Source organism: Leptosomus discolor, chromosome 8 (assembly GCF_034619465.1).
Source record: "Leptosomus discolor isolate bLepDis1 chromosome 8, bLepDis1.hap2, whole genome shotgun sequence".
NCBI lineage: Eukaryota > Metazoa > Chordata > Aves > Leptosomiformes > Leptosomidae > Leptosomus > Leptosomus discolor.
The window spans coordinates 39,222,990-39,244,459 of NC_141398.1; the positions used below are offsets into that span (position 1 = coordinate 39,222,990).

General features: G+C 45.6%; 1 protein-coding gene across 3 annotated transcripts in view; it reads right to left on the reverse strand.

The window, feature by feature from the left end:
- Window positions 1–638: 638 nt before the first annotated feature.
- RANBP10 (RAN binding protein 10) overlaps window positions 639–21,470 on the reverse strand; it is a 101,883-nt gene continuing 81,051 nt past the window's right edge. For 2 of the 3 annotated variants that reach the window (XM_086469339.1, XM_086469341.1), the window contains 9 exons: window positions 19,897–20,081; window positions 12,846–12,958; window positions 10,036–10,144; window positions 8,896–9,044; window positions 6,578–6,773; window positions 5,084–5,208; window positions 4,039–4,184; window positions 3,452–3,563; window positions 639–1,330 (listed from right to left, as the gene is read on the reverse strand). In XM_086469339.1, the coding sequence (XP_086325465.1) occupies window positions 1,200–1,330; window positions 3,452–3,563; window positions 4,039–4,184; window positions 5,084–5,208; window positions 6,578–6,773; window positions 8,896–9,044; window positions 10,036–10,144; window positions 12,846–12,958; window positions 19,897–20,081 (1,266 nt within the window). In that variant the 3' untranslated portion in view covers window positions 639–1,199. Of the gene's footprint in view, window positions 1,331–3,451; window positions 3,564–4,038; window positions 4,185–5,083; window positions 5,209–6,577; window positions 6,774–7,164; window positions 7,195–8,895; window positions 9,045–10,035; window positions 10,145–12,845; window positions 12,959–19,896; window positions 20,082–21,470 lie in introns of all 3 variants that reach the window. The other variant, XM_086469340.1, reaches the window with a different exon arrangement.

Sequence of the window (21,470 nt, forward strand, 5' to 3'; positions counted from 1 at the left end):
ATTGCTGGTCCCTTCTGACCAGCTCAGACCTTACAAAGCTTGTACTGATCTGAACCCGCAACCTGATCTCGGCACGTGCAACCTGCAAGGGTGAGCACAGTTCACACCAGTGTTCTCAACACACTTCCAAAATCTAGAAGTGCTCATTTAGATCAGTGTTATGTGGAAGGGGGAGTAAATACTATTTTTTTTGAGTCTTAGTGATAGAGCCCCCCCATATGAAGAAAAAGGGGGATTTGTGAATTAACACAAAAATGACAGTCCAACTGGGCAGCACCCACGGATGTTTCTTGCAGGCTAACATGACCTGCTTCTACCCATACAGTGGTAGATGGCTTCGTATTCGTCAGTCCCTCGAGCTGCTGTGAGAGCTGGATTTATCTATTTCTCAGGGCTGTGAGAAGCTTCTGCAGTGCAGCCACCAACATAAGCAATGTCAAGTCTTCTACTCTTGCCACTCACAAAGACAAGCGTTTCGAGAGCCTTGTGCTCCTAAGAGGGGCAGGCACCATGAAAGACCAAGCTCCTCCGATTCCCATCATTAGTGCGTGACAGGACCTACCTCACCAAGTCTCCTGCAGGGCTGTATGATGTGTATGGCTGGGACTGAGCCTGTGGGCAATAAATACATCAATGACTTTGTGGAGGTGGAAGAGACCTTTTTAATAAACAGGATTCAAATAAAATTAAAAAAAATCCCTCTGAACTGCCACTGCGAGAAAAGTTCAGATAACTAGCACAGAAGATGATGCTGTATGTGCACGATGGAGGGAGAAGGGAAGAAAAGAACAAGCTGTCATCAACGTGATGAGCTTCCTCAGTAAATCACCAGAAACCAGCTCAGCAAAACTCTCCAGATAAAATATTGATGGATTCATGAGAAACAACTCAAATCAAAATAAAGAGAAATCCCTACATCAGAAGGCGCTACATTAGAATAACCAGCGAAATACTGAGTGCTGCTGGAGCCGCAGCAATGGCAGGGAGATAGGTAAGATCTGCCAGTCATTCCTGGGGTCAGGAATAGCCACACAGTGAGGGACTTGCTCAGTCCTTTCACAGGCAGTGTGTGTGTGTGTGCTAGAGGGGGTGTTGGTGGCAGGGAGGTCAGGCTATTGAACGAGGTGGTGGTGTAGAGTGGCAGCAACGGCGGGTGAAGGGCAGCACTCAACGATGTCAACTCCATCTTGCTCTGGTGGCTAGTGCAAATAGTCGTCTACTCTGGCAAAGGAGCAGGAGCCCAAGCCCACGCGAGCCATGAGCCGCAAACACTCCGAGGCCTGGCCCAGGGCAAGCATCAGCGGGGGCTGCTTTGGCAGGTTCTGAGATTCTGTGGGGGCAAAAAAAGAAATCTGTTTAGAAGAGGTGTCCTGGCTGCATGCCCAAGGGTCCCTCTCAGTCCCACCCGGGCACCAAGCCCAGCATCCCTGGCAGAAGGCGCTGGATCTGGAAGGAAGCTACTCCTGAGCACCGCTGGCTCTGCACTGCTGCTCCTCCACACACCCTGCCACCCGTGACACATCCCACGTGGGGCCACAGCTCAACAAGGCCTTTGAGAAAGTGCTGCTGCAGTGGCCAGAGCAAAAGAAAGGCAGTGGAGCTCCTGCTGCCTCAGTGTCTGCCAGAAACACCTCAAAGCATGAGAGATCAAAGCATGGAAGAATAAGAAAAGGCAGGAGAAACTGGCACCAAGTGAGAGGCAACCTCTCCACCTCTCCCACTTGTGCAAGGCCACACAGTAGTCCAAGCCCTAAACAAAACTCACTCACTGGTCATTGCTTCTTTTCAACTTCATGTTTGCTATGTATGCAAGAGGGAATCCTCAGCTGAGCTAGACAAGGTGTCTTACGACCTGTGTGACAAAGCATGTCCAGACACCATCTTTCATGTCTCCCTGGTGGCACCCCTCAGCAACTTGTCCATGCTCCTCAAGCACTGGACAAACAGTGCCTAGAACTGAGCCATCCTGCTGGATACTGGCCCATGCTGACTATCAGGGGAAGGGACTCTCCTTTCCAAACCATATAATTTCTGTTCCTTTACTCAGACAGAACAGGAGCCCTCACTGGTTTGTCCATCAATCTGTTGCTTCCTCCAGAAGCCAATCTATAAACCTCCTTCTGGCACACCCAACGTGAAGTGCACAGACCCACTAGGAAATACGACCGGGCACAGTGAGCTAGATGGTGCACAGGAGTCAAGCATGGGTTTCTGAGACAGAGAAGCTGTCCAGTGGACAGTGTTTGGCCAGTTGTGGATGGACTAAGCTAACCTAGACTGGGGAGCGTCCTGTGAAGTTACCTGAGCAATGACACAGCATGTACATGGTCTGGTGACATGATCAAGGGTTCTGCCTAGAATGAATCAATCCCTTTCTGGCAGACTGGTGGCAGGCCATAACCTCCTTATCCCTATACCCATTTCTCCATGATGGGATTTTCTGTAGCTGAAGATGAAGGGTCAGCAACGACATGGCAACTCACTGACTGCAAGCACAAGACTTCCAACAGGGAAAGCTACTGCGTTTACTACACCAGGTTCAACACAGAAGAGTAAATGACAACAAGCTGTTGGGCCAAGGACACAGAGGAGGGTAAGAGACTGCTAATATCCAGATACAACCATGATCTATCCTGCTGACACAAAGAGCAAAGCCCATCAGAAAAAGGGGAGCTGTCTTGCTAGCTGAAGAAAACCAACCTCTAACCAGATCTCTGCACAGAGTGGGGTCCTCTCAGCACAGTTAGGACCAGAAAGGAAAGAGCAACAGGGCTGGACCATTACCGCAGCCCCAATTCCAACACTGGCCTGCAGGCAGCCAGGCTTTCTGGGCTCTAGCAGGCATAGCACATGACGGGAACATGCAGAGGCAATGCTCAAAGGGAAGACCCATTTAACTCTGCATGTCCAACATGAGATCAAAGGTAATTGGATTTATTGGCCCTCTCTGCTTCAGAGCCAACGCTATGGAAACCTGCTTCACTTACAAGCTGCTGCAACAGTGCAACTGCATTCCCTACCAGAAAGCAGGATGATGCCAGGACAAAACTCTGCCAACCCAAACAACATGGAAAAGACTCCTGCTAATGCCAGCAAACTGATTCAGGGGGGTTCAGAGCAAGAAGAAGAGGGGCAGGAAACGCATTGAAGAGATCTTGGCTTCCTCAGTAAGCAGGGGAGGAAAATCCCGAGGAGCATCCTTGGAAGCAGCATTGAGGAAGACCCAAGGAAGGGAGACAAAAGAAAATTAGATCAGGAGGATCCATTCTCTGCAGGCTTCCCTCCTGCCTCCCTTCCTGCCTCACTGCCCTGTCAGTCCCCAGCAACAGAGAGGCAAAGGCTAAACACAAGTATTTCCGAACTTTCCCTAACACAGGCTTGCCCACCACAGGACAGTCTTTGAAAGCAGGTGTGTCCAGTGGGTAGTGCTCACACAGGAACCAGGCCTTACCCAATATAGCACTATTAAGAGCAGCACACACAGGTTCCCTCTGGATCGGGTCCAGCTGTTGACCGACGGGACAGTTCCAAGGGTCTGAGTAAGCTAACAAGCTAAATGCATCCTGTATGAGAGAACAGAAAGGCACAGTAAGGTCATGCACGGCTGCAAACTCACAGGAAAACTGCGAAGTCCATCAGTCAGGGCACCTCCTGCCATTGCCAAGTGACAGGTGCCTACCTCCTGAAAAGAAATAGCCCTTTTCTTCTTGGCAGCAAGGGACCACACTGAGCCATCAAGATAGTGGATTAAAGAGGATGCCCCCTCCACCTGGCAAAGGAGCCAGCACGGGAAGGCAGGCAGAGTGTCACCTGGAGAGAAGTGCGAAGGCAGACAGGGGCTGTATTTCTTCTCTCCTGTACCGAGAACTGGGTCTAGATGCTCCACGTTCACTGAGTTTCGACCTCTGATCCCCCATGCAGGCCCCCTCTTCCTCACCAGGTGCACAAGCAGGGGCCACCCAGAGCTCTGCAAGAGAACCCACAACCCCATTCCTGGCCCAGAGAACTGCTGCGATGCAGCACAAGGCTCAGGCTTACCTGAAGCATCTTTTTGTGCATTGTGTTCTTCCCATATTCTCTGCAAAGCTGCTCACTCAGCATCTGCAGCTCCCGTCCAAACTGGATCATTCGCTCTGTGGCAGCATGGTTCCCTCCACAGAGCTGCCTCTGGGGGCAGCTGTCTTCTAAAGGAAAGGCAGCGGAGAAGTAACAATCGTCTCTCATTCCCCACCACTGCGAACTCTGTCATGCTACCCATAAACTCCTTCCCCTTCTGGAGTAGGTAGCTGCGCCTGGCTCTAAGTTTATCCCAGTGGAAGCTTTTTCTGACCCTTGCACTACAACAGCCAGTAGTGTTTTTTTCACAGCACCTGTTAGGTACAGGGAAGACTTGAGCTCAGTTTGTCTAATGCCTGAGGACTACCTACAAATCAAGTTTTCTGATAAAATCATAGGAGCTTGCAACTCCAGGTGTGTTACCCTTTCATGTGTGTGACGCAGCATACACAACATGGAAACCCCTGGTCTAACAAACACTGGACTCAGAAAACTTTCAGTCAGAGATGCCAACACCATCAACTTCCCAGTATTAGGTGGCCACAAGACCCATTAAAACTGGAGGAATCCCCAGTTTTGGAGGTAGTGTAGCTAATTCACCTTCTCCCTCCTGGCTAAAGCACCCACAAACAAGACAGTTGTAGCTGACCACACCGTGCTGGGGACGCGCTGTGGCTGGGCATCAGTCAGCCTTTCACAGCTCCGTTCAGTTCCTCAGCTGGAAGAAGTGCCAGGACTGCTCTGAGCTGGACTTCATCACCAGCGCTGAACAAACCTTTTACTCCTATTGCCTTCTCTGCTCCACAACATCACCAGCACTGCTGCGAGACTATGAAAAGCCAGACCTGGTTTTAGTTCCAGGACAGATTCATTTTCCCCGTGAAACAGGCACCTTGAGAACTTCATTCACTGGGGTAGGGAAAGAAACCCAAAGTACATGTTTTTTCCCCACAGTCCAATCACAATTTTAACTCTTGATATCAGCTCTTTCTATTTCCCTTTACCCCTCCTGCCCCAGAGGCCCTACCCATGCTGGATTCATCTGTCTGCAGGATCTCTTCGTGTTTGTAGGTGCCATTCATTATCCTGGTGGATGAACTTTCCAGGACTCCGTTCGGATAATGCTCAGCCTCCATCTCCATCTCACTGTCACTGAGGTGAAAGGAAGAAAGAAAGATCAGATGTTTAAATTAGAAAGGGAAGAAATTAAGAGCTCTGATGCCAAATGGTGCCCAGCAACGGCTAGTAAACCAGGAACGGTGCCAGCTGGACTATAGGGAGCCAGATGGTCTAATTCAGTGTAGCAAAAATTGTAGCAGGCTTCTGAACGCAATTTATGAAACAGGTTTCTGTTCTGAAAGTGCCTGTCATAATTACAGGTGCATAGTGCTCATCACTTTCCCTTCAAGAAGGAGTCATCTCTGGGACAGCAAACAGCAGCCAGACAACAGATAACATATTAACACACTAAACAGGTGACAAAACTTGGCTGTGGTAAGCCATCAACCCTTGAAAAAAGTGCAATACAGAACACAAGGGCTTAAATGTTCAAGACAGCAGTCTAAAAGAGATTGCTGATTAACTGAAATGCTGAGAAAATCTTGCTGGGATTTGGGCTCTACATTTAAAAAAAGAATCATAAATCCAGCATTATCAAATGATTCTGTTAAATTGAGTCTGAACAAGTGTTTCTCACTCAGTTACGTGTTCTACAGCTCTCAAGAGGTCATGATAGGGACTACAAGCTGTTCTGCACACTGCGCTCGGCATAGGACCCAGAGGATGAGTGCCAGCTGCAATTAGCAAGAGATTCTACTAATCACAAGGATATCCTCTGCTCCAGCAAGGCCTTGGACAGCCTCGGACAACCTGGAGAGCGAGCCCAAAGGAAGCTCAGTTCTCACCACGGCTCAGTATGCTCCACGCTCCAGTAAATGCAGCAGTAACTATCCCCATCTCCTAGACTGCCTATGGCTTCTCGGAGAAGGGAGGCTTTCTAAAGGTCTGACTTGCTGTCAGAAGTATGGAACAAATTACTGTTGATTCAGAGGCTCATCTGGAAGGAACTGGGCAGCAGGTAGAGGCGGCCCAAGAAAAATACTCAAGGGCAACACACAAGACCAGTAATCACTTGAGCTGCTGCCTCACCCACTAAAGGGCAGGCAAGCTGCTTAGCAGCAGCAATCGACTGGCTGAGGCAACACTAAGAAAAACAGGCTCAAGGGCAGAGCTTCTATGTAAACCCAACATGATAGGGCTCTGACAATGTCAGTTTAATGGGACAGCTTGGTGTCTGAAACAAAAGCATCATAATATTCCTTATGAGGGGAGCCTTCAAGTCTGAGCCAGAGCAGGAACAGGCTTGTGTCTTTTGGGAATAGTAGTGACCTTGTAGATATGAAGAGTTATTTTGTTGTTCAAAAGAGCAGGACAGATGCCCTTCTGGCTCCTCAGAATGCAGACCGAGCCCTCTCCCACCTTCTCACCCTCCTCAGGCATCTACGAAGGAAAAAAAAAGTACCTGGTTTCTTGGTTACTTGTACTACTGTGCTGCTGAGATTTGGTAGAATCTGTAGAATTGGACTCAGAGTAGTTCACAGATGAGGGGGAGGAGGAAGAGGAAGATGAAGATGATGAACTCAGTGTTGGGTATTTACTGTGACTCTGTTTGCTTTTTGCAGACATGACTCCATTGCTACAGGTTGGACTATCTGCTCCTGAAAGTCAAGAAGAAAGGGAAAAATGAGACCAGACTAACAATATCACTCTATTGTGAAGTCAACAATTTACCAAGAAAGCAGGCCCCAAAGGAAGAAAGCAAGACAAGTCTGCCGATCTTAAATTAAGATTCCTCATTCTTAAATTCAATGGGGTTTAGAGAAAACACAAATGGATATGGAAGGAACCCCACTGCTCACCAGCAATGCCTGAGCTTAAGGAAGTTCTAAAAATGGGCTGTAAATGAGAGACTGGCAGAAACAGCTTACACAAGTACAGAAATTATTGTTGAAATATGAAGTGTGGATGGTTTGTAAAGAAGTTTACAAACTCTCTTCTCATAAACACTCTATCCAGAAAAACTATGAAAGCACAGGTGAAAACTGGAGCACAAGGAGAACTCTTCAGAACTTCCCAGGCCTTCCACAACCTATCTTACATTAGGGATATACTTGATTCACACAACACTCAGCAAGTAACAACAAACCTCTTAAAAATCACAAGCTAACCTTCGTTGTTCAAGAGAACAGATATCACTGAAAGGAGAGTCAGGCTTGAAATCCCATCCGCTCCCCCACAAAAGGTGCCTATCAAGCTGTGGAACTCACTGACACAGGACACAAACTTTCGGTCATTACCACAAGTTTTATATGGATTCAAAACCAACTGGCTAAACTTACAGGGGCTATTTAATACCAAGACAACTGCAAACCATTAGGGGCTCAAATAATATTTTGGAAAAAACTCACTATGGGCTTGCCTTCTTCATATATTCTTCCCTAGGCAACCAATATTGACCACAGGATCTTGGCTAGATGATGTGACCTGGCATGGCTGTTCCTCCAGAAGTGATGCTGATATACCCAAATTCATCAGCTGATCCCACAGTTACATTTATAGCTAGGGAATTTATTTATATTTTTATCATGACAACACACAGATTCAAGCAACGGGCTGCTTTGTGCATTTCAATGACAAAGGCACAGTAAACAGTGCACAACAGTTCTGCTTCATCTTCGAAACATGCACTGATGAAATTATCACTATTTTGAAAGCACAAGGGCTAACAGAGAGAACTGTGGAAGGTGATGTCCCACATATGGAGACAAATATGTACGAATGCTGCCTTGTGTTGCAGGGTTTTTTTAATGTAGGCATCTCCCGGTTGAAAACAGGTATTACTCAGAGCTTTTATGGACTGACGGGATCGTTCTGACTATCTAGTCAGAGAAACACACCCAAGGTTTCTCGCAACACACTATAGGAAAACAAAGATACTGGCTTGGGAAGGTGAGTGACAGCTTGGAGGCATTCAAGTAATTGTCTTCCTTTCCCCTAAATGTTTTCCTGTCCACAGTTTGTCACATGCAGCTGCGGGAACACTGAAACAAAATATACTCAGATGGCTGTAAGCAGCTCAAGGCTCAGCAAAGCAGCTCAGATTGATCAGGGGCTCTGCAGGTCATACTCCCTGGCCCACTCCATCTTCAAAGCCATAGTCAATAATTACCTCGGGAAAATATCTTGGGTGTCCTGGTTTATCTTGCTCTTTCCACTTCAAATCCTAAAGTTTAATTTCCTCAACTGCAAAGAGTTGATGCTCCAGAGACTGGTTTTGCAGGTTCAGAACCGTTCCCTTCTCACAGGTTTAGAGCTTGCAAGGTAAAGTCCATGGGGGAGGGAGAAGCTCTCAATCAAGGCATCCCCCTCAGCTGTCACTCAGTTGGCCAGAACAGCACATCTTCTGCTTGGTTCTTACTGGAAAGCAATTCTTTTGCAGACTCCAAGGTAGAGGAAACAGGCTTTGTTTTCCAGACCCCCTCTTACAGCTTGATCAGTGAAACACCGAGTCACTAGTGGCTGCACTAGAAGGCCACATTCAAAAGCTTCTTTATTCTGAAAAAAACCTGCTCTGCAGACAATTGTCTGTGGAAAATAACTAGCGCAACCCAATTCTGTAACAGTATAGAGACATCCGTGATAACAGTATGTCCTCTCAGCTGGGTATCAGAAAGGAAAGAAGCATTTCATAGAATAAAGCAAGGAAAGTAGCAGGTAATGTAATACACAACTATGTCCACCTTTGACATTTCCTCTTCTCACTAGGAGGCACACACTTACCTGTACTATGAATGTGCGAGTTGCTTGATCCGTGTCTTGGACTTAAGGTGGGGGACCCGGGGTAACTGTCCTGGGATCTGGGGCTGCGGGCACTGAAACAACGTACTTCACTGTCTGTCCCGTTCACCATCTCCACAAACTGCCGACACCTGATTTCATAGGAGGGAAGGAGAAAAGGGTGCGTGACAGCCAGGATGCTCTCATTGAGGTTTCCTTAGTTACTGAGTGGAGAAGTCCTAGAAACTGGACAGGAGTTAAATTTCTTTGCTTTCAAAAAGACATTTCAGGCTCCTGGTACCTTTGCATTGCAAGTGCTCTGATCGGGCTATGGGAAGAAGGAGTTTAGAAACTGCAACTTTGATGCTAATGAATGTGGAGACATTCCACAAAAGCAAGTTTATTTCCATTGTTCTAAGAAGAAACTGTTCCTTTACATCATGCTTTCATCTCCACCACCTCTGCAGGTACTCAAAAATTCAACTGAGTTTTTTTTTTCCCGGGAGAAGATACTAAATCTGCCAAACACCATAGATCCCCTACTACTCCATCAACCTAGAAATACTGGTGGCCAAAAGAAAATAGAGAAGGAAGAGTAAAAAATGCAATATCCACAGTGACAGGGAGGACAGCTCCTCATTTAGCTTTACAGGCAATCATCCTTATATGTCTCAGGAGGCTGGGGAGAGCCACTCTGTATGGCTGGGAGAACTAGGACACATAAGAACTTTTTCCCTTCAGTCTCTATCCCGGATAGCCTTTTCCATGCATCTGCCTTTCTAGGAACCTTCACAGTGACCACCACGTGCTCCAGCGTTGCAAGGCCTCCACAAGACAAGTAAAGGCCGTCTGTGAAGGAGTTTCTGGTAGTCAGCAGAGATAAAATTTCACCCACCTCTGCCTGACCTCATGAGGCAAGGCCATACTGCGTCTGAGCAGCAACAAAAGGGCTACATCTACATTGCTACAAGCACTGTGCAAGGGACTGAACCTCTGTCCTCACCCACCTGCTCCCAAAGTGATCTCAAACAGTTTGAATTCAGACCAAGCTGTGCAGCTGGACTGGATGGCTGGACAACCTCCTTCTTCTCTCCTTCATCTACACATTTCAGCATTAGGGAGTATAAAGCCATTCATACTTACTTTAACATGAAGAGCAGGTTGGGGTTATGTTCTAGGAGGCCAGGATAGAGCTGCTGGGTGGCTTCTATAGCCTCTCCCACTCTGCCTGCTAATACTAGCTTCTGTATTCCTGAAAGCAAAAGGAGACCTATTGACACACGGGACTGGCCAACAAGAATGGCCAGAAGAGTTGTCTCACATATGTCAGCCAGCTCCCCATTACCACCTTGCACAAGGGCTAGGGAGAATTGGGGACCGTATTTTGTTTATTATGGATTTGGGTGAGGAAAAGCCTGTGAAAATGAGGGAGAATCTGTTAGTAGCTCAGAAACACCAAGAGTAGAAGGATCTGAAGGATGAAGTAGGTGCACTGGGGTGGGGTGCGCTGGGACTTTAGTCCTTTAGTCACACAGCTATGCAGCAATGGAGAAGAAAGTAGGACACGACAACTGGATGGGAGGCTGCTGGGGAAATGGTAATTTCACAGGGGAAGCCCCTAGGCCATCCCCACGTTACAACCTCTGGCTGGTTCACGCTTGGAAGCTTATGTATGGCTGAGCATCAGATAAGCAGAGTACTCTTAAGACGGTCTGTGGGCTTAAAGCATGGCACAGTACTGTTTCCCCAACATCCCTACCTCAAAGTAGAAGTAATTATATCAATAAAATTGGGTTCCTGCAAGTCCCACCTGAATGTATTCCCAGAGAATTAACCTGAGTTTGGCCTGCAATGAGGATGTGGCACCTGTAAGCTAGCTTCAAGAATCAGCTACTGACTAAGCTAGAAACAGCTCAACGAATTGTACACTTCTAGGAGGTGCAAAGGCAGAAGCCATCTGTCATCCTGGGTGTTCATGTCCCACGTATGTTCCTTCAGTGGGTCAGAAGACACAAGTGTCAAGACTCAACTTAAGATCTCATCCCTGAACACTCAGAGAAGCTCCTGATCTACAGAGGTTCACATTTTATTTTGTTTCTAAGTGTACTTAAAATCAAAAATTAAATGTACCTGAAACTAAAAATGCACTGCACTTCCCTCTCTGTTTTTTCCAGAACTCCTTACAAACAACAGAGAGAAGGTTTTGAATGGCCCGTGAGGTGCTTTGCTAGCAGAGGCTCTAATAACAACAGGCTGTGACTTTTGCATGTCACGAGCAGTTGAAAGCCCATCCCAGTAATCCTCATTAGCAATCCCCAGTAACAGTCTGCAATGACTTGTCTTGGCTCCCACTTCTCAGTGTCTATTTGCTTGTTATCATAGATGAAAGCTAAAAGCAAGGATGTGGCTCTCACACTGATATGTGTTGCACAGTCTCCTTCATTTTGCTCTGTGTTTCTTCTACTTACTTGCACATCCGTTTTCATGTCTCACTGCTTTTGACGGCTCTCTTCTTTGCCTTGTTTGGCAACTCTCACCAATGTCGTTGCCTTTAATATTTTCCCCTCTCTTTGTTTTCCCATCTGTGTTTTCCTCACACCTTTTATTTAAGCCCCAACTTCAGAGCTCTATATTCCTTCCCTCCATCTGCCTTGTCACCTGTCCTCAGACAAACGAGACTGTGCTATCTCACGTGCCTCCCGTAAGGCTTTACCAATTAAACCCACACCAGCACGAACACTGGATGGGGTCAGGCTTGCATAATGTATGACCTGGAAAGCACAAAGCCCATCAGCACTAATGGGCAGCAACTACAAGTTATTTTGGGTACTAAGCAGAGTCCTCAAATGAACCTGAATGCTGGCTAAGCACATGTAATGTATGGAGAGTGAGTTACAAAGGGGCACAATGCTCCTGGTACCTTACAGTCACATGAGAAATGGTTCACAAAGGGAAGGGAAATGTACAGAGCGGGATGTTGCCTGTATTCAACAGCCAGGAGAATGCAGAAAACACACCAATGTTCTGTGACTCTGTAGTCTGAGCCTGTGAATAGAAAAGCTCAAAAAAAAAGTACAGCAGGAGAAAGCTGCAAACCTTATTCTGCAGGAACCAAAAGCAATTACAGCCTCACCAACTGAGAGATGAGCCACTTCAGAGGAAACAGCAGTAACCGAAACAGACACAGGACACAAATTCTTCACCTACTGTGAACTAAACAAGTTGGCTGTGAATTTGCAAAATGCACAGTGTGCAAACATTTTACCTGAAGACAAAACGTGCAAAGGGACTGGAAGACTCATCAGCTCTGGGAGCTGTAGTCAAATTAGATTGATTTGTCTGGGTCCCTATGATCATGCTAATGAAACTGTCCCTGCTGCAACAGACTGCATCAAAGAACCCAAATCCAAAGGGTTCTCTGGTGCACAGTGACTTCAGGTAAAGTCCAAGGTAAAACCGTTCTATTCTCCATCAATTTGGCACTACCTCCAAGAAAGCACCTTCTGTGCTAGATAGCACGTTTAGCCTGATGTGTCAAACTGCTGGTCTCAAAGCTCAGAGTCACCTTATCTCTTCAAGGATGCAGCTATTCATTTTCAACAAGACTGAGGAAAATTAACCAAGTCAACCAGAAAACTGAGCATATTCAACACTGCCAGGTGTGCAGGTCGTTTCTCAGAGCAGACAGGCAAAAGAAAGAACAGGGCAGTTCTTCAGGCAAAGACGGCAGAGCATGGAGAGGACACAGTTACGATGGGAAAGTGCTCCCAGCAGCGGTCCCCAAGCTCTACTGACCCACAGGCAGCAACACTAGCTCAGCAGCATGCTGTGGACAGCTTTGTACTGTCATGGAATAATTTCCCTATTTCCACAGCACTTCATTCCTCTGCAGTCCTGAAAGTAATGTGTGGCCAGCGTGCCACACTTTGGGAACGAGTACCCAAGAGACTTACTTTGTCTATTCTTTATTGAGGTCTGTTCTTCTTGGATTGTGGTGTCTGTGACTCTGGCAAAGGCAGTTGCTGTTGAACAGTACCCATGATGAACCAAATATGACGAAACCATACTAGAAAATAAGAAAAGAGAAACAGATGAAGATACATTGGTGAAACAGGGTAATCAGACTGGAGGAAAAAAGTCAACACAACAGAAGCTGCAATTCCAGTGACCAAACTCAGCCTGCTTAGGACATAACCAGGCTCCCACTTCTGGGTCCAGACAGTGTAATTCTACAAGATAGGCACCTGGTCCTCAGCAAACAGGAGGAAGGCTCTAAATTCACCTTACAGGGGTGGGGGAATAAAAATTAAGATTCCCAATGCATACACAATATTTACTTATTTAATGATGGCTGTCCAAGGGTCACTTGTAAGAGCTCAGTACTCTGTTACTGCCAGTGACATCCTATATAGATGCAAAATCTGAACCTTAGAGAGGCTCATGGCTTTCAAGTAGATCTCAAAAAAAAGATCATTGTCCTGAATTTCTTCCATCACTTATTTTGCCAGCAATTGTATCTTTGGTAGTTGAATCACCTTATGAATTCTACATGTTCATAGATACTTTTAGCTGCTGATCAAAGAGTAGACTGTCAGCACTGATTTTACAAATATTAACACATTTTTAAGTTGTATTTTCAAAAAATATTGGGGGGAGGTAGTATTACTGTCAAAACCCAAACCCAACAAAAACGTCTTTCTGGACACACCATTTCTAAAGCACTTCCCAGGATATGATGGGTAAATTTTAATGCTCACTGGATTTTAACAAAACCTAAAAAGCCAACACAGGATTTCAAAGCTTCTAGTGATGAATCTCAAAATAGGAGTCTCATGATGAAGCTGGTATTGATCCGATCAAGTCACAGCTCAAAACACACATTCAACTTGACTCCTTTCAGTACAAGAAAAAAGTATGTTACAAGTCAGCAATCATTTTCAGGCGTTACATCATAAGCAGGTGTGTAATTTTTAAAACTTGTTTTAGAAACCAGTGCTTCTGACCGCTGTTGATACAGGACAGGCCCTTTGTCCTTGGCATGGTACAGACAGGCATAACGAAATGCATCACTCTCACTGTCAAGCACAACAGCGAGGTCACCCTGGCTCAGCCAGGCTGAAACACTGAATGCAGCAATCCAGGCTGGCAGGAACAGAGGGGAAAAGCCAATTCTTGCTTCGGTGTAATTCAGTAGCCAGAGTCAGAGGCTGCAAAGATTTAAATGCTCTACAAAGGTGCACAAAAACTGAGCTCCTCCCTATGCCACTTCTGCCCGGGGCACCACAGGAAGCATCCCTGTGTATGACACACTGGTCACTACGCCAGGCTAATTTTCAGCAATGAGTTATCAGTTCTATGTCTCAGCTACTTACTACAGCAGTACTGCACACTCCCAAACCTTCAGCAGCATGTTGGCATCCAGAGGTACCTCTCCTGAAGTTCTAGGGGAATATTATCGCACTCCACTGTGACCTACATGACATGTTCATGCAGACATCAAAACCTTTCAGAATCCCAGGTTCTCCAAAGGAATAGCTTTTACTGCTTGGCAGCCATGGTTGAAACTTCTTGAGGGCAGAAGTGCTCAAATCACAGGAGCAGCTATCTCTGTGCTGCATCCAGGGGTGCTTCTCTTACCTAGAGCGGTCATGGCGGTGGTAGAGGCCTGTACCGTCTGTGGCTTTTCTTCTTCAAAACAACGACTGCACGCTTCTCTGTACAAATTCTTCTCCAAAACAGCGACTGCATGCTTCTCTGTACAAATTACATAAAGTTCTCCTCCTTCTACACAGCGCCACTTAGATTCTCAAACAAACAATGCCAAGTCCTCCTGCTTTATCAGAAATAGGGTCCTATATTGTTCCTCCTCCCATAATCAACCACACCAGCTGATCTCAAGTCTCAGATGACTCCAACTCAGATACTTCATGGCAGGAGCTAAAAAGAGTAGAGATCCTATAGGACTGTAACAACACCCAAAGAAGATGAGTTGTCCATGTGAGTCCCTTTCAAGGTTTCAAGCACTTGAAAACCTTGTCAGATCAGCCTCTCTGGTGACAGCGTATCCAGGATTAGAACACAAATGAAAAATTCTGCCAGGCTAATTCTTCCTCTGCTCTTCAGGGAGGCACTCCCTACAGCAAACTTTCCCCAGTGACAGCCTCTCTAAGACTGCGCCTCTCAGGATCTGTCAGGAAGGAGAGTCTTTGAAGGGAAGGAAATACTTAGCTGCACAGTTAGAGATTAAATAAGATACTACGAATCCTAACAAAGCCAGAGGACAAGAAAATATTGGCCCAAGAGCTCCAACCTGAAACAGCTGGACTACTAACGTGAGGTACAAGCCCTGACTTAAACCTGCCTATGGAGAGAAGGAAGATGGGAAACATAATGCTGATTCTTAAAAAGAAGTCCAAAGGAGGTAAGAGGAACTCCAGAGCAGTGACCCTGACACGTCCACCATGCACGTCAGAAGAAACAATTCTGGAGAATAGAAGGAACAAACACAGGGACAAACTGGTGCTACTGCAGAAGAATCAACGGCTTTTGTAAAGGTAAGTCATGGCACTCTAATCTGTGACATTTGTGGAGGGAGTCTGGAAGCAAGCAGAAAAGAGATGCTTTTGCAGTCCACTGGTTGTCCAAAGATATTTCACAGAGCCTTTCAGCAAAGCCTCTCAAAGAAACTGTGTTACCATGTGATAAATAGAAAAGGTCCAACACAGCTAAATATTCAGTTAAATAATGGGGTGGCAAAAAAGATCAGTTTTACCAGGGAAAGGAAAAAATACTCTAGTGCTGCAGGAACCTCTGCTATTAACATATTCATAAAACTAAGCTTGACGGACCAGCAATCTCACCCAATGCAGGTGCTTTTGTGTTCAAAGATGCCGGGCATACACTTTCTTCTGAACAAGTTGCCTTTTGAGCACTAGGAACTAAGTATTTCCATTTAAATATCAATGAACCTCTTCATTCTCTTTGGCTGCTAAGCAAGCTTTCCAAAAGCAGATCCTGTCCTTCCACAGCGTGACAAGATGCGTTGCAAAGAGTGAAATGATCCTGTAAAGTCAATAATCCAGTATATCAGAATGAAAATTAACAGTAAAGTCAATGCCAGTTGTTACATCTCATCCATGCTGGGTCAGACCAAACACCCAGTTAACCCAGTACTTGTACCTCCTAACTGGCAAAAGCAAATGACTAGAAAAAAAATAAAGAAACAAGGCACATATGAAATGATACTTTTCCTCATAACCCTTCCAGCTTCCAATGATCAGTCAGATACTTCCTGTCCTAGAGGTTGTACCTCTCTACATCATAGCTCCGACAGATTTTTCTTTTTAATAACATCTCCAGTCACTTTTTGAATCCATGCCGTTTTCACAGTATCTTATGGCAGAGTGTGAAACCCCACCTCCTTTATTTTTTTCTAAATGTGCCATTTTGATTCTTCACATTCTTTTAGATTCTTTCATTTAGATTCTTCTAGATTCTTCACTTAGAATCATAGAATTGTTTAGGTTGGAAAAGACCTTTAAGATCAAGTCCAACCATTAACCCAACACTGCCAAGTCCACCACTGAACCATGTCCCTAAGTGCCATGTTTTTTTAACACCCCGAGGGATGGTGACTCCACCACTTCCCTGGGCAGCCTGTTCCAGTGCTTGACAACCCTTTCGGTAAAGAGATTTTTCCTAATGTCCAATCTAAGCCTCCCTGGCACAACCTGAGGCCATTTCCTCTTGTCCTATTGCTTGTCACTTGGGAGAAGAGACCGACCCCCACCTCACTACAACCTCCTTTCAGGCAGCTGCAGAGAGCAATCAGGTCTCCCCTCAGCCTCCTCCTCTCCAGACTAAACAACCCCAGTTCCCTCAGCCACTCCTCATAAGACCTGTTCTCCAGACCCTTCACCAGCTTCGTTGCCCTCCTCTGGACACGCTCCAGCAGCTCAAATGTCCTTCTTGTAGTGAGGGGCCCAAAACCACACACAGCATTCCAGGTGTGGCCTCACCAGTGCTGAGTACAGGAGCACGATCACCTCCCTACTCCTGCTGGCCACGCTATTTCTGACACAGGCCAGGATGCCATTGGCCTTCTTGGCCACCTGGGCACAGTGCTAGTTCACGTTCAGCTGGCTGTTGACCAGCGCCTCCAGGTCCTTTTCCACGAGGCAGCTTTCCAGACACTAATCCCCAAGCCTATAGTGCTGCACGGGGTTGTTGTGACCCAAGCGCAGGACCCGGTACTTGGCCTTGTTGAACCTCATACAATTTGCCTCGGCCCATCGATCCAGCCTGTCCAGATCCCTCTGCAGAGTCTCCCTGCTCTCGAGCAGATCAACACTCCTGCCCAACTTGGTGTTGTCTGCAGACTTACTGAGGGTGCACTTGATCCCCTCGTCCAGATCATTGATAATGATATTAAATAGAGCTGGCCCCAATATTGAGCCCTGGGGAGCACCACTGGTGACGGGCTGCCAGCTGGATTGAACTCCATTCACCACTACTCTTTGGGCCTGGCCATCCAGCCAGTGTTTTATCCAGTGAAGAGTACATCCGTCCCAGCCATGAGCAGCCAGTTTCTCCAGGAGAATGCTGTGGGAAACAGTGTCAAAGGTAGACAACATGCACAGCCTTTCCCTCATCCACTAAGCAGGTCACCTTGTCATAGAAGGTCACTTGGTGCCCTTGTATTCTTGCAGTATAATTGTTCCTTCATCACCTTCTCAGGCTATTCAAGATAACTCTTTTCATACTTCTGCCTTACCCCTCACAATCATACCCTTCAACGCTGCGGGTCTGTATATTTGTTCCCTGCCTCACACCCACTCCATGCCTTTGCACATCCTGCCTTGGTCTTTTTCCATGCTCTTCTCACTTTTCTCACACTTGGAGAGAAAGAACTGAAACATCACATGGCATTCACATTGAGAGTGCATCACATGTTCACACAGTGACAGAATGATTTTTGTCCTCTGTTTTTCCTCTAACAAATCTTAGCATTTTTTTTTCTGCTTGCTATCAAAAAAATGAGCTGACATTTCCATGCAATGATTCATCATAACCCAAAGATCTCATTCCTTCCTGGAGGGTCCCTTCTTCCCAGCCATTTCTGAACATCCTCAACACCACAGACACTACCAGCATGCATCTAATTCTTTCTGCAGCCTTCTCCTCACAAAGCGACAATCCCTTACCCACTTGTTCCCTTCTCTTTTCTCTCATAAACAACTCATAATCCACATCAGACATGTGCCCTCAGCCTCTCACTGCATAGTACCCCCTTAGTTTGCAGCAAGGGAGCTTCTCAAAAGCTTTTCCAACTTCCAAGACAAAGATAATGGCTCAAGAACTGTATCCACGTGTCTGCTGGCTTCTCTTTGCAAAACCCACATCCTATTTCTCCATGTGCCCAATGCATCTACCCTTCAGCAGTGCTTCTATGGATTTGTCCAAGACAGGTATCAAGGTTCTTTCTGTCCACCACTGCCTGACTCTTATGAAACCCCTCATGAAACATGGCACCATACATACCATTGTCCCCTTCGCTTGACCCAAGGCAGTTTGGAAGAAACTTTGCTCCACAGCCACAAGTTCACCCGGTTTCTCCTTGAGTCCTGTTAGGACTCTGGGTAAATATTTGATCCCAGAGACTTTCTCCGCTTCCCCTCACCTGTTTCTTCCAGTGCTTCTTTGACAGACACTTCAATCCCAGACACAGCCTCTGCCAAGTCCCTCACAAAAAAGCGTCCCAGCATGACAAGCTACCTGATTTCTGGACTTGGCAAAGAATTCAACTGGATATGGTCTTATCTTCCTCAAGGTCCCTTTTTATACTGCAATCCTCTACAGGCCCTACAAACTCTCTGGCAGGTTTCCTGCTCCTTATTTTCTTGAAGAAAATTATTATTTTCAATAGCTTTGGCTGGTTGCTTTTCAAAGGTTTTGCTTGTTGCCCTGAATTATCTGCAAGTAACTAAATACAGGAATAGCAGAAAACAAGAAGAATCACATGGGTGTGATCATTGTTGCATCTAAGCCTCCTGGATGAGAGTGACCAGTATCAGGTATTCAAGGAAAGAATATAATAAAAAGGTGAAACACACAGCTCCCTGTAATCAGAGGTATAAGCAACCAGAGATAGAACCAACAGCCATAGACTCAGGGGTTTAAAAAATAACTATGGAATTGGCCTCCATGAATATTTAAATGCATAGCTTTTAAAACCCACTTAAACCACCACAACTTCTTGCAGCAGCAAGTCCCACAGTTTCATATACTTAGTGAAAAAAAAATTATTTTGTTTTTAAGCCAGAAAGTGCTTTTTCTCTAATTCTTGTATTTTGAGAAACAGTAAGTAATCACTTTCTAGTCATGCTCTTCATGGTGTAAATGACCGACAGACAACTACAGTCCACCTCCTTCAATTACCTGTTTCCAAGCTGCGGAGCCTTGGTCAGCTCTGCCTTTCTTCAGGCAGAAGATACTCCTGACCTCTGACAACTCTTGTCAATTATTCTCATCAAGTTCCACTCAGTCCTTTTTGCAATGGGAAATGCATTCGATATTCATAAATTTATAAATGCGATAATGGTGATTTCAGTTAGGTTGGGTTTGGAAGCCTTTGGTTTAGGCTATTTCTTGCTCTTTCATTTCTGAATTCAGCTGACTTACATACTGGCTTTCCTCCTATGTAAGAGTCTTTCTGGTGTCCTCTCCACTCCCTTTCCCCTAGTGCATCACCTCATAGTGTATGTTCTTCCATTCCTACAAGCTTTCATGCAGTCTTTGGCTGAAAACTTCTCCCATGTCTTTTACATTTGAAACAGCAGCAATCTACACAGGAAAGACTATTAAACAACAAAACAGAGGGTAAAACAATTTGAGCAAAATGCACTGACTAGCAATTTTTGCCATAAGAAAGGATAAGTTAGCATTAAAAAAAGTATTTAAAGCCTAGCAGAACCAAAGATGCTGGACACCAGAACAGTGACTTACTTCTGCAGCATGGCTTGCCACTCGCCTAGTCTGTCTCCTATGGGAAACCGCTTAATGGTGCTCTGAATCTTCGCTCGCCACTCCCTCATGTAGTCCTCAATGTCGAACACAAATGGCTGCTGCCCAAAGTTGGCATCGACTATCTCTCCTGGAGTCTGGAGACCCACTGTAGGGTAGAGATTTGACTGGGAAGGAAGAAAAAGAAACCTGTATTAAACCGAGCTTTCTCTTTCTGGTTCCAGTTACATGGTTCAGTAAGACAAAAGAGCTGCTCTTTACATAGAAAAATGCAATGGAATAGGAGGGGGCAAGAGGCCTTTAGGTACATATCAAGGAACCCCAGGACTTATTGTGCAGTTATTAAAAGTTATTGCATAAAACCAGAACTACAGGTCCAATCCCCCAGCAGTCTGTGATTGATGCCATGCCTGCTGTCTATGGTGTGTCCACTTTCTGGCTTAATTTTCCGCAATTTCTACCAAAGTTCATCAAATAATAATAATAATAATAATAATAACAACAACAACAACAACAATAATAATAATAGGGTATAATCTCAATCAACAGATCTGTGTGTTCTCCACTGTTTCAACTGAACTCTCTTATTCCTTGGAAGCTGCTGTTTGAATATTTTACATCTCTGATGTAAAGGGAATGGATGGCAGTGGAGCTCTGAGGTTAGGTATTTGATGATCCCAAGACAGCAAGCCATCCGCACAAGAAATTCCACTACTGATAGATGAACTTCATTTTAAGAACAAGCATACAGAGCCAAATGGAAGCTTTGACCTGCCATCAGAACATAAGGAAAAGAAAAAGGTTGCCACTGTGAAAATACCTCTAAAATTCAGCTTCCACAGATGATCTAATTGAAAATAGGTGGTCAAAGTCTATCTAGAAGTTCTCTGAATTCAGGCTATTTTAAGAATAAGTCTACGGATATGAATTGAATCCCTGAGCCCACTTAAATGTGGTGAAAAGAGAAATGGCATCAGAAAAGGTAAAGGAGTGCCTGGTTTTCATCAGCCTGGATCACATTTTTTAAGAGCATGTTCCATTCATCCTCTTGTTACTTTTCTGCAGCACAAAATACTTTTCTGTTTGCAACATAGACTTCACTAATCCTCTGCTTCAAAGTATCTGCTGATAGCCTGTGGGGTTTAGGAAGAAATCTCGCTCATGCCACTCGTGAACTGTTTGGAGTCGGGTTTTTTCACTTTGCTCTAACACACTGGAGACTGACACAGTCAGAAACCAGCCACTGGGCAAGGCACACAGAAGCACATATCAAAACTGAAGTCTGCAAGGTGCCTGGTTGCGGTGTCTTGCTCATGGTTGAACCCATGTCAGACATCAGATCAGTGGAGGAGCAGCCCTCTCTCTAGGTCAAATCAGCGAGAACGACTATTGGTGGTTAGACGGGCATCCTAAAGAAAGCTAGGATGATTCTTTCCTCTATAGCAAGGGGCATGGGCCTTCCTACAATTATCTGGAAAATTTATTCAACTAATTCTTCACTATTGCAGAGACCTGAGACATCAGCAATATCACTGATCTCCCCTTGAGACCTACTA